Source organism: Panthera uncia, chromosome B4, assembly GCF_023721935.1.
Source record: "Panthera uncia isolate 11264 chromosome B4, Puncia_PCG_1.0, whole genome shotgun sequence".
Classification (NCBI taxonomy): Eukaryota; Metazoa; Chordata; class Mammalia; order Carnivora; family Felidae; genus Panthera; species Panthera uncia.
In genome coordinates, this window is record NC_064809.1 from 113865255 (window position 1) to 113877879 (window position 12625).

The following is a 12625-nucleotide window of genomic DNA, read 5'->3' on the forward strand; positions in this document are numbered from 1 at the left end:
TTTGCTATATATATATATTTTTTCATTATTATAATTTCAGATACAACTTATAGCCCCAAGGACGTCTCCTGATTTCACTCAACTTTTAACTCTGATTTTGATGTATGCCATTCCCATGTATGTTACATAAATATATCATAATTCATAATCTATCAGGGTTAGGGTTTTAGTTGCAAGCAGCAGAAACAAACTGGCCAATTTAAGCAAATGCACAAAAACAAAGGAATGCACTAAAGAGCTTAGAAAATCTTTGGAAAGGTGGAAGAATCAGGCTTGCAGGGTCCACTGCCAGGGAAAATGTCCCCAGTCGTGCTGTAGAACTTGTCCAGTTCGGACACCACAGCCACAGCTGCTGGGCTGACTCTGCTGGTGGATCCTGCTGACCCAGAACACTGTCCTGAGAACAATAGCCGGCACAGCCTCTGGGAGCCATGTAGAGCTGATGCCCCTTCCTGCCTGGAGGGTCTGGGCAGCCCCTGCAGCTGCATGGAAATCTGGGCCAGGTTCATCGGATTGGTAGAAACTGGGTCATGTGCCTAGGGCCCAGTTTCAGAGGGAACTGAGAAAGCAAAAATCTGGCATTGTGGTCATCTATACTGGAAGTGTGCTCCACTTTGGCAAGTAGAGGAGTTCTCAAAGATAGAAAGTTGTTTCAGAGGCTGGATGGTCAAAACAAATGGCAGTTGTCCACAACAAAAAATTTAAATATCCTCTTGGTTATGGACATTTAGGTAGTTTCCTATTTTTAACTGTTACAAACTGCTACAGTGAAATTTTTGTACATTTCCTTCTTTTGTACATAAGACTTTCATTTTAATGTAGTTAAACTTATCATCCCTCTCCCTAATTTTTGTGTTTTTTTGTGTGTTTGGTTTAAGAATTTATTTTCCTGCGCCCGGGTGGCTCAGTTGGTTAAGCCCCTGACTTTGGCTTAGGTCATGATCTCACAGTTTGTTTATTGAGTCTGAGCCCCACATCGGGCTCCCTGCTGTCAGCACAGAGCCCACTTCAGATCGTCTGTCCCCCTCTCTCTGCCCATCCCACACTTACACTCTCTCTCTCAAAAATAAACATATAAAAAAAGAATTTATTTTCTATCTCAAGGTGATAAAAACATCCTCCTTATGTTTTCTTCTAAATATTTTATTATTTGGCTTTTCATATTTAGCTCTTTAATCTGCTTGGAGTTTATGATGGGTAGTAGGAATATAAGATAGGTAAGTAGGTAGATAACCAATTGTCCCACCACCATTGATTGAATAATCCATTCTTTCCTCACTGGTTTGTATTGCTATCTCTATTGTATATCAAATTTCCATATGTGTCTGGGTCTGAACTGGGGCTCTCTATTCTGTTGCATTGATCTAACAAGTCTGATGCCCATACCACAATATCTTTGTTACTATCACTTCCTAAAAGGCCTTGAAATCTGGTCAGGCAAATCCTTTCACTTTGTTTTTCTTCTTCAAATGTATTAATGCTATTTCTACAGTTAGCTACCTTATACCTCAAAGAACACAATGATTAAAAAAAAAAAAACTTTTAGCACGTATGAGTTGCTATACAATATGAGTGTTAAAGAGTAACAAGAGATCTAACGATACCACCTTTGCAAGTGGCTGGACAGTAGCAGAGAGCTCTGAGAGCAGGACAGGGAGTTACCATCAAATAATTCAGGCGTGTTTGGATTTAAAGTTCTGATCTCCATCCTGTAAAGAACAGGCTGCTAGAATTCCCAGACCCAGTAACACCCTCTTGTTTTCACATGATCACTTATTCCTTCATCCCCAGCTTCACCTACAAGGACCCTATAACAGGTGAACACAGAGCATACCAACATCAGAGGCTCTGAAGAGGCATTCTGAGCATCCCTGATTAATTCTAATGTGTCAGCTAGTGTGACTACCAACCAAGCTGCTTGCTGGCCTGGAGACTTGGTCTGCTCATATTCCTAATATTCATGGGGCAGGACACCACCCCACCATTATTGGACTTGATTATGAATGTGAGGCCTTGGGTTTCTGAGTGTTGGCCACTGAAAACCCACTAGGCAGGGAGGGGTACACACACACACACACACACACACACATGCGCACGCGTCAAGGTTTTAGCACTCTCTACCACCCCGTAACTCCCCAATGTGAGGCAGTTAACATAAACCAGTGAGAGTTAACATAAACCAGCTGTCAGTGAGAGATACATATTATCTTATTTTATGCTTAAGAAATTCAGATTGGCTCTCTATATCTGTTGATATATTGAGAGTCTTAGTAATTTCCCTTACTTTTTGACAAGCTTATTTCTATTTTAGCTAGCCCACAGACCCAATTCTTAGAGGACTGAACTGATTTCTTTCTAGCACATGGTTTCTGGGCCTTCCTCGTGGTAACTTTGTCTTTCCATTCCCTTCCAATAAGTCGGCACTTTCTATCATGATGCACATTTGAAGTTGTAATCGCCAATGCAACCATCAGATAGTAATTTATTGAATAAAGCTGAAAAGAGGAGTAAACAGATTAAAAAAATACATCCATTTAAATTTTTTAAATGTGTGTATTTATAAACTTTAGTAACTGTTAAGGTTTCACATGCAGAGTTTAATGCACAGGAAAATGCTGGTAGTATAGTAATGTTTGGATGTCCCGAAATGCTGAAAGAAATGAAAAAATACACAAACGCATTAAGGTATAGCTATAGGTCAATTAACAAACCTATAAAGTCCCCATAGAGTCACATTCTAGCTCTAATTTCTCCTGTTAAGCACAAGCAAGTTGCTATATCCTTTACAGTGTGGTTCACAGTCATTACTGATGGGGTTGAACTACAGGAGTAAGTTTACATATCCCTTTGTCTACAGGACCATCCATCTTATCAGGAAAGTATGCAATGTGCTTCAAAGAGTAAGAACCGAATTTTAAAGTTTATTTATTAATTATGAGCAAGAAAGACAGAACACATGAGTTGGGGGTGGGGGGACACAGAGAGAGAGAATCCCAAGCAGGCTCCACACTGTCAGGACAGAGCCCAAAGCAGGGCTTGATCTCAGGAACCCTGAGATCATGACCTGAGCTGAAGTCAAGCGCTGGTTGCTTAACCAACTGAGCCACCCAGGTGGCCCTTAGGTGTTTATTTTTGAGAGAGTGAGCAGACAAAGGAGGGGCAGAGAAGGAGGGACACAGAGGATCCAATCTCCCTGCTAACAGCAGAGTCTGATGTGGGGCTTGAACTCATGAACCGCGAGATCATGACCTGAGCCAAAGTCAGACACTTAACCAACTGAGCCACCCAGGCGCTCTAAGAACAAAATTTTATTTTATTAAAAAAAATTTTTTTTTTTAACGCTTTTATTTACTTTTAAGATAGAGAGAGACAGAGCATGAACGGGGGAGGGGCAGAGAGAGGGGGAGACACAGAATCGGAAGCAGGCTCCAGGCTCTGAGCCATCAGCCCAGAGCCCGACGTGGGGCTCGAACTCACGGAGGGCGAGATCGTGACCTGAGCCGAAGTCGGCCGCTCAACCGACTGAGCCACCCAGGCGCCCCTAAGAACAAAATTTTAAATATGAGTGGAGTAGTACCTGTGCAACATAGTGCAGTATTTTGCATAGAATGCTGCTAAAGCTAAAGCAGTCTATAAATTAAAATGGAATTCAACTCCAGAACTTACTTTGAGCACTGTCTGCATAAGTGCTGTTTGACAAAAGAGATGAAATCGGCTACAGCGTGAGGCAGCATATAAGCACTGTTCCACTGTAGGTTTACCTACTGTAGCAGTCTGTATGAATGACAGTTTATAAGTGCACTAATATTAATACGTCCTTTCCCTAACTTTTTATGCTTTGTCTCTAATTTTGCAGAAAATGTATATTTTATTTATTTTTTTAAAGATATTTTAAAAGTTTATTTTTGAGAGAGAGAGCAGGGGAGGGGCAGAGAGAGAGGGAGACAGAATCCCAAGCAGACTCCGTGCTGTCAGTGCAGAGTCTGATGTGGGGCTTGAACTCAGGGAACTGTGAGATCATGACCTGAGCTGAAATCAAGAGTCAGACGCTTAACCGACGGAGCCACCCAAGGCTACGTTTTAAATCATGACATTTGTGGTGGACATTAGTGAACAATTTTTTTTTAGTTGAATACCAGGAGTCATTTTCATCTTCAACCTTCCTAATAAGACCCCAAGTTTATTTAATATCTGCCTGTCCCTTTTGTAGCCCAGCTGCCTCTGGACCAGCTGACCCCATGCTAAGCTCCAAGGATGGGCCCTGGATGGTTTAGGGCAGTGAGACTTTTTTCATTTATCCAGCCATGGCCACTGGGAAGAAGGTCAGAAACATGTGACACCAGACATAGTTTATCCCAGGCCTTTTGTTTGGAGTGCTGGGAACAAAGTCCCCCTCTCTTCCATGGTGGTTGTTCTGAGTAGATATGAAGCCTGAAACTGTTCGAGCATCTTTTTCCTGCTCACAGACTAAGCTGATGCACAAATGAGGGAAAGGGGGATGGAGTGGCCCAATGCCTCCCTTGTAGCTCTACCTCTCAATTTACAAATGTGTAATAAGTGTCCTTGTTTGAGTTGCATTCTCTGTTACTTGCCCCCAAAGAAAGCATTCTAATTAACATAACACGTAATGTAATAGGCCTTAGAGGTTTTTACAGTCATTATAGTAAGGTTTTAGCAAAGTTGAAGTAAACCTGAGTGTGTTCAATACACTATATCTTAACTGAATGTCTTCGAATTCTTTTTTTCAATTATTTATTCCATCGTTACTCACCCTGAGGATTCTAAACGTACCTGTTCTTAAGTACTTTATAGATTTGCTCTATTATTTTAATTTTGTCTAGATTGAATCCATCTTTTGACTATTGATTTTTGGATTGTCTTTGTTAGAATTAGCTTTCTTTAAAAAAATTTTTTTTTTTTAATTTGAGAGAGAGAGAGAGAGAGAGAGAGAGAGAGAGAGAGAGAGAGAATCCCAAGCAGGTTTCATGCTCAGCGCAGAGCCTAACAGGGGGATTCGTCCTATGTTCCCGGATCCATGACCTGAGCTGAAATCAAGAATCAGATGCCCAACTGACTGAACCCCACAGGCGTCCCAGAATTAGCTTTTTTGATATGTTTTGGAATTTTGGATTCTAGGCTCATCTTGAGTGGAACGTTTTTCCTCTCTCTTTCTGTGATGTGTGTGTATCTGTGTATTGAGTGTGTGTTGAGTATGTGTATTCTTAACTTTAAGTCTTTCACAATCTTGTGAAGTAGGTATTATTACCTCCATTCTATGGATAGAAAAACAGAGGCTTAGAGAGGTATGTGATTACCAAAGTCTCATAGCTTGTACACTCTGCTAATGTGTTATCAGGACATTATGCTGTATTCCCTCTGCCAGGTGTCAGCCTGTCCTCCATGCACAGGATTTGGCTGGAAATTGAATTGGAGCATGGAAACCATATGTAGAAGTGATGGACATAATAACACGGATTTTCTCATGCACAGTGCTTAAGCCTTTAGGCTTTTTTATTTCAGGATTTAGAGTTCAACGACAGATTTAAAAGTTTCCATTAAGTTTTTACAGAAATAAATGGGGTCTTTATTAAATTAATATTAATCTCTTCAGATGCCATTGCAACATATAACTGAGCCATAAAAATAATTCTACATTTAAATGTGAAATGATTATGTTTTGACTTTTCACAGCAAATTTGAAAGTCTAAACAAACATTTTAGACCTACCTCACATAGTGTCTGCTTGCTGCATCACTGCAGATTTTAAAGCATTTACTTAATTTTGCTATTTATACCCAGTTCTGGCATGGGGTCAAGACCCTCTGTGATCTAGCCCCAATCCTGCTTATCCTATCTTCCACACCTGAAGCACGAGCAAAACCAAAGTGCTCAGCATTCCTCGATTTGCCTGCACTGTCCTCTCTACATGCCTTTGGTCAAATTTCTGCTCTCCTGCTCGCTAGCTGTGTCTTTGAGGGGTGGAGATGGCGGCATGGGATTAATTACAATTTTACTCCTTAGGTGTGTCATGAGAGTTAAATCCGGCAAGTACAGTGTTTTGCATGGTACTTACTGTATAGTGAGTGCTCAGTAAATGTTAACCATTCCTGACATTATCAGTACCATCACTGTCCTTATAACATGTCTCTCCCCCTAGAGTACCATCTCTCCCTACTTGCATATCCAAATTCTCCCCATCACTCCAGACCCTATTCAAAGTCTCCTGGAGAAAGTCCTTTAAAAAAATCTCTCCCTCCACAAAACCAGCATTCTATCTCTACTGCTCTGGTAGCACTTTCTTCCTTAGTTTCCATTGATTAGTGGTACAAATTAATACTTTGAAGTTTTTGGAGGACAAGGACCAAGTCTTTGTATTGCTGATTGCCCACATGCCTATAGGTGGCAGATGACAGTGTTTGGTAGAATGAATTCATTCCGTGCCCAGGTGTCAGGCAGCATGGCTTGCTTAGTGGCACTCGTGAAGTCTGCTAACAATGCTGCAAATACAAGAAATGTCCCCCTCATGGTATTTGCCACTTTTCTTTATTTTTTTTTAAATAGTGTTTATTTTTGAGGGGGTGGAGGGGCAGAGAGAGAGAGAGAGGGAGACACAGATTCTGAAGCAGGCTCTAGTCCAATGTGGGGCTTGAACCCACAAACTGTGAGATCATGACATGAGCCAAAGTCAGACACCCAACCAATTGAGCCACCTAGGTGCCCCATTGCCACTTTTCTTTAAATTTATTGTTTTCAATAACGTACTGAAGCAATATTAGGATTGGGAACCCTAGGGATTTTCAGCTCCTGGCCATCTTGGCAGATTATCAGCCTAGCTGGCCTGCAATTCACTCGGTGGTAGGGGAGGCGGCTTCTCCTGTGGCTTCCAAAGGCTGCCACCCAGTGTAGATTCCAGTATAGAGACCAGCCCACTCCTCCAACAAGCCCTCCCCTCTCCCCTGCCACCTGGACCTGGATGGAGGTGATGGCTGGGCCTTTTCCACCTGAGGTGAGAAGCATCCCTATTTGGCAGCTAGTCCCAGAGATACAGATGCAAAGAGAACCTGGCTTTTTATGTTGATGAAGAAAACAAGGGCACATTTCTCTCAGGAGAACTGCATGAGACAGCAAGGGAAGCAGTAACTCCTGGCCCTCATTTACCATCACCACACAGAGAGTCAAGAGTTTTCAACCCAAATATAGGGTCAGGTTTTAAACATGTACTCACCAAAGAGGTGAAAACAAACTGAGTCTTGATTCCTGATAGATTCAAATTCCTCTACTAAGTGGGCAGCCTCTAGGGCAGCAGGGTGGAGAAAACTCAAATGCTTGAATCTAGACATATAAACGTGTCCCACGTTTAGGAAAAACGTTTCACTGATAGCATGTAAGTGGCAACAGCTTAACCCACCCTGCTTAGAAAGAACTCTTGTGTGAAGCAATTTAACAGGTCTTGCTCAGCATTTGAAGGTGGACTGAATGACATCCATCTGAAGCTCTTTCAAACATAACCTGGACTATGAGTTAAGACAAATGAGGCTGGTACCTGAGGTACTGATTGCTGACTGGGGTCTTCCGGATGCAATAGAGAGGCGAAGGCTGAAAGATACCTTTCAGTTTTAGGAAGGTATTTTGGTATTGAAGATACTCCTTATTCTCATCTTTTTCCTTTGTACTTTGTTTCAGAGGAAATTTTGCTGATGTTTCTTTTTGTTTCTTGATCACTTTTTGTTTCTTGATCACTTTTTGTGGAGACTTGGGTATTTTGCAAATGTACAGGGATTCAATTCCTGAAATGTAAACAGAATATACATCACTGAAAACCTTTAGTGGACCAGGGTATGTGTATGCTGAGCTGTATGGGTTAAACTGGCTTCAATAATCTGGATGATCCTTCATCCATTTACAGAAGGGCCTTTCTGTTGTTTCTCTTACTTTAAATGTACTTCTTGGTTGCCCAGGGGATACATAGCATCTATGTAATCAGAAAAATGTCTAGGTTATCAACAAATCTAATCCATGGGAGTTTGATTGTCTGTGCTTATCTTGTGCCAGATAATGTGCCAAACACTTTAAATGCACTATTCGACTGAAATAAGTTCCCTCTTGAGGTAAGTACTCTTATTTTCATGATATCACAGATAAGTCCACATACACTCAGCTAGAAAAAGCCAGAACCAGGCTTTGAACAGATCTGTTTAATTTTGAAGACTGTGCTTTGACCATGCAATAGACCAGTGCTTCCTAGACTTTTTTTTTAAAGTCACACAGAAAATTGTAAACTGTTGACCCCTATACGTGTAGATTCTTATCACAGGAAATATGATATAAAAGAGAAAATACAATGTATTGGTATGGCACATTGTGGTAAACATGGCATGGCAGGTGGAATCAACTACCCAGGGGGCTCAATCACCCCAGCCCAGCCACTGCCCTAAGGGCTGAGGATATCCACTTCTTAGTACCTGTGTAAAACATTTGTGGCAAATCCTTTGGGAAACTCTACTATATATAATAATGACTAGCAAATTATTTCCTCAAATGGAGGAGCTTACTTTTTGGATGTAGCTTACATTCAATCCTCATTATTCACAGATTCTGTGCTTATGAATCTGCCTACTTGCTAAAGTTTATTTGTAACCCTAAATCAATACCTGCGGCACTTTCACAGTCACTTGTTGATGTATACAGCTAAGCAAAACTTAAGTTGTATCTTGCATTTTCCCAGTTGAGCTTGAACAAGGTGATGCTCTGCCTTCTTGCTTCCACTCTCACGCTGTAAGCAAGTGTCCTTTACGTGGTCTATTCAGTGCCAATGTTCTTGCATTTTTGCACTTTTTGTTGGTGATTTTGCTATTTAAAATGGACTGCAGGTGTAATCATTCCAAAGTGCAAGACAGCATTCCAGTGGCAAGAAGGCTATGATAGGCCTCATAGAGAATATACATGTGGTAAATAAGCTTAGCTCAGGCATGAGTTATAGTGCTATTGGCCATGAGTTCAATGTTAATGTATCAAGAAAATATATTAAATAAGGTGTCTTCAGACAGACACACATAAAATAAGGTTACATAATGATAGGCTGACAAAAATACTGTGACCAGAGGCTCAAAGGAACCTCATCCTGTGTTTATCCTAGGAGCAATGGTTCAAGATTGGCTAATTCAGTGTTTGTAGAGATTTTATAGAACCCAGCTACTGTGAATAACGAGAATTGGCTGTGACCTGACTCTGTAATCAAACACCAGCTATGAGTTGACATTACAACAGTACATTCTAATGGAGTACACAGGCTTCTTCTCAACACAACAAATGAACAGAAGACATTAGCAAGGACTGAGGCTTTGGTGGGGAGACTGAACTATGGTGGTTGATGAGTAAGAGTATTTTCTGATCCAAAATATGAATATGAAAGCACCTTCCCTTGTGAAAATACAGAAGTGATCAAATAGATGATCTTCTCTAAAAAGAAAAAGGAAATAAAATTAAGGTCAGCTCCTTTGATTTTCTTGCTATGGCTAATCACCTGGACCCGAGATAAGAATCTATATGTGTAGTGCTTTACAGTTTACAAACTTACTACCTTAGGAACCATGGAAGGAAGAGGCATTCAAATGTTGATCCTCTGGAAGTCTGAATGATAGGAACAGGTTATATGGAGCAATTCAGTGGATTCCATAACTGACCTAAAGCAAATCTGTAGTAATCCAGCCAGTGAAGTAGGATGTGCTTGACCTTTTTCTGCAGTCTTCTTAATTTAATAACTGTTGTGATGTCAGACATAGGGCTTATGTCCATTATGGGATCAAATGTAGCTATTTTCATTGTGTCTGTTAAACTTGAAGGCTTCAAAACAGGAAATTACACATATAGTATAATTCATATAGACACTTACTATATGGTTATAAAACATTAATTCATTCATTTGTTCATTTATTTATTCATCATTCAATAGCTTGTCCAACAAATGTTTATCAAGTAACATTTACAATCAGGCACTGTGCCAGAAACTGGGATTACAGATACATATAAGTCATGTTCCCTTGTTAGTATACTTCATGCCACTGAATTATGCACTTAAAATGGTTAAAATTTTATGGTTTAAGTTTTATGTAATGTATATTTTATCACACCAAAAAATGGGTAAGAAAAAGCCATACTCCCTATCCTCAAGGAGGTCACAGTCTGTGGAAGAAGTAGATGGGTAAATGATTGCAATTAAAAAAATAGAAATATCATATGATCCAATAATTCCACCATGGGGTATTTACCCAAAGAAATAGAAACACAATTCAAAAAGATATATGTACCCCTATGTTTATTACAGCATTATTTACAATAGCCAACATATGTAAGCAACCTAAGTGTCCATCAATAGATGGATGGATAAAGAAGATGTGATAATATTCATGATGGAATATTATGAAGCCATAAAAAAAGATGAGATCTTGCCATTTGCAACAAAATGAATGGACCTAGAGAATATTATGCTAAGTGAAATAAGTTAGACAGAGAAAGACAAATACCATACGGTTTGCTTATATATGAAATCTAAAGACAGGGGCGCCTGGGTGGCTCAGTCGGTTAAGTGTCCGACTTTGTCTCAGGTCATGATCTCGCAGTTTGTGAGTTCGAGCCCTACGTCAGGCTCTGTGCTGACAGCTTGGAGCCTGTAGCCTGCTTCGAATTCTGTGTCTCCATCTCTGTCTGCCCCTCCCCTGCTCATACTCTCTCTTTGTCTCTCACATAAATAAATTTTACAAAAATTAAAAAAAAAATAAATCTAAAAACAAAGCAAATGAATAAACAAACAAAAAGTAGAATCAGACCTATGGATACAGAGAACAAACTGAAGACTGCCAGAGAGAAGGGGGTGGGGGAGGAGCAAAGTGGGTAAAGGGGAGTGGGAGATACAGGTTTTCAGTTATGGAATGAGTCAGTCACAGGAACAAATGGCACAGCATAAGGAATATAGTCAATGATATTGTTACAGGGTTGTATGGTAACAGATGGTAGCTACACTTGTGGTGAGCATAGCATAAGGTATAGAGAAGTTGAATCACTATGTTGTACCTCTGAAAATAATGTAACATTGTGTGTCAGCTATATTAAAATGAAAACAAAACAATTACAACACAGCACAAGGGCATGGTTAGAAGCACAGAAAGTTACAAAAGCTTAAGTAGGAAATTTAACATTTGTAACATTGAGTTTCTAATTAGCAGAAGAAAGTTTCAAAGAAGTATATCATGAGGCTATTAGACTTTAAAATATATAGTTATAGTGAGAAGTATATGTGATCTTTTCACAATAATTGGGTATATAGTTACTTAGGTTTGGATGAGCTTATGTGACTAGGAAAATTGTTGATAACTCAGTTATATATATATTAATTAAGTATACATAATTATATGGACATTTTCATATTTACATATAAAATATGTACATAATTGTATACCTAACTCATTATCCAGTTGTCATTTGCTTAATTTTAGTGTGTTATAACAAGCCTGATGAAGATATGAAACATGAGCAGAACCTAGGAAGAATTTGTTTTTTTAAATGTTTATTTTTGAGGGAGACAGAGAAACAGAGCATGAGAGGGGAAGGGCAGAGAGGGAGGGAGATACAGCATCTGAAACAGGCTCCAGGCTCTGAACTGTCTGCACAGAGCCTGACATGGGGCTTGAACCCACAAACCATGAGATCATGATTTGAGCCAAAGTTGGACGCTTGACTGATTGAGTACCCCAGCTGCCCTTTATCCAGGAAGAATTTGAAGAAAGTACAGAATTCAATGACATGAAGAATTTAATGAAGTGGGGAGCAAGAGTTTTAAGAAATTTGGTCTACAGAAATCAGATAATAAAGTTGAGATTTTAATTTGAACCTGGGAAAAATCAACTCTATCTGAAGGGCTCAGGCTTGAACTCCCTTGTTATAATGACTCTAAAAAGGACTGAGAGAATCCATCTGAGATGTTGATAAAAATTACCTGAAAACATGTCTTAGGTCCTGAGTATCAGTCTCAAAAATTTGGTGGATTAAATAATCCCTAGAAAAGTTTAGAATTCAAATAGAGAGATAAAGTAATCTGACAATGTTGAAACTTTAATGTGTATAAGTGAATTTTGAATCATTGGGATAATATTGTGTATTTGTTACATTTGAAATATTAAAGAAATTTTGGTAAATTAGGGAATCTAAGGTGACTCTTGGGCTTTCAATTTAAATTGAATCAACTGATTTTAGACTTGTGATTATTAAGTTTTAAAGTTGAAGATAATTTGACTAAGTTCAAAATATAATTAGAATATTTAAGAGAACTTGAGATTCCCCCCAATTTAATTTGCTTTACAAAAATTAATAACTTGAGAATATTTTGCTTAGTGTTATAAATATGCATTTGAGGTACTTAAAGGGGAGCAAGATATATTAAAATATAAACACTTTAAAATATATGAGATTGTGGGGCACCAGGGTGGCTCAGTTGGTTAAGCGTCTAACTTCTGCTCAGGTTGTGATCTCACGACTCATGAGTTTGGGCCCCGCATTGGGCTCTGTGCCCACAGCTCAGAGCCTGGAGCCTGCTTCAGATTCTGTGTCTCCCTCTCTCTCGCTGCGCCCC

General features: G+C 39.6%; 1 protein-coding gene across 2 annotated transcripts in view; it reads right to left on the reverse strand.

The window, feature by feature from the left end:
• The window catches only part of LOC125920318 (uncharacterized protein C3orf20 homolog), a 186579-nt gene that overhangs the window by 97530 nt on the left and 76424 nt on the right, over positions 1 to 12625 (reverse strand). For both annotated transcript variants that reach the window (XM_049627470.1, XM_049627471.1), the window contains exons 12-13: positions 9684 to 9843; positions 7544 to 7787 (exon numbers count right to left, since the gene is read on the reverse strand). In XM_049627470.1, the coding sequence (XP_049483427.1) occupies positions 7544 to 7787; positions 9684 to 9843 (404 nt within the window). The remainder of the gene's footprint in view (positions 1 to 7543; positions 7788 to 9683; positions 9844 to 12625) is intronic.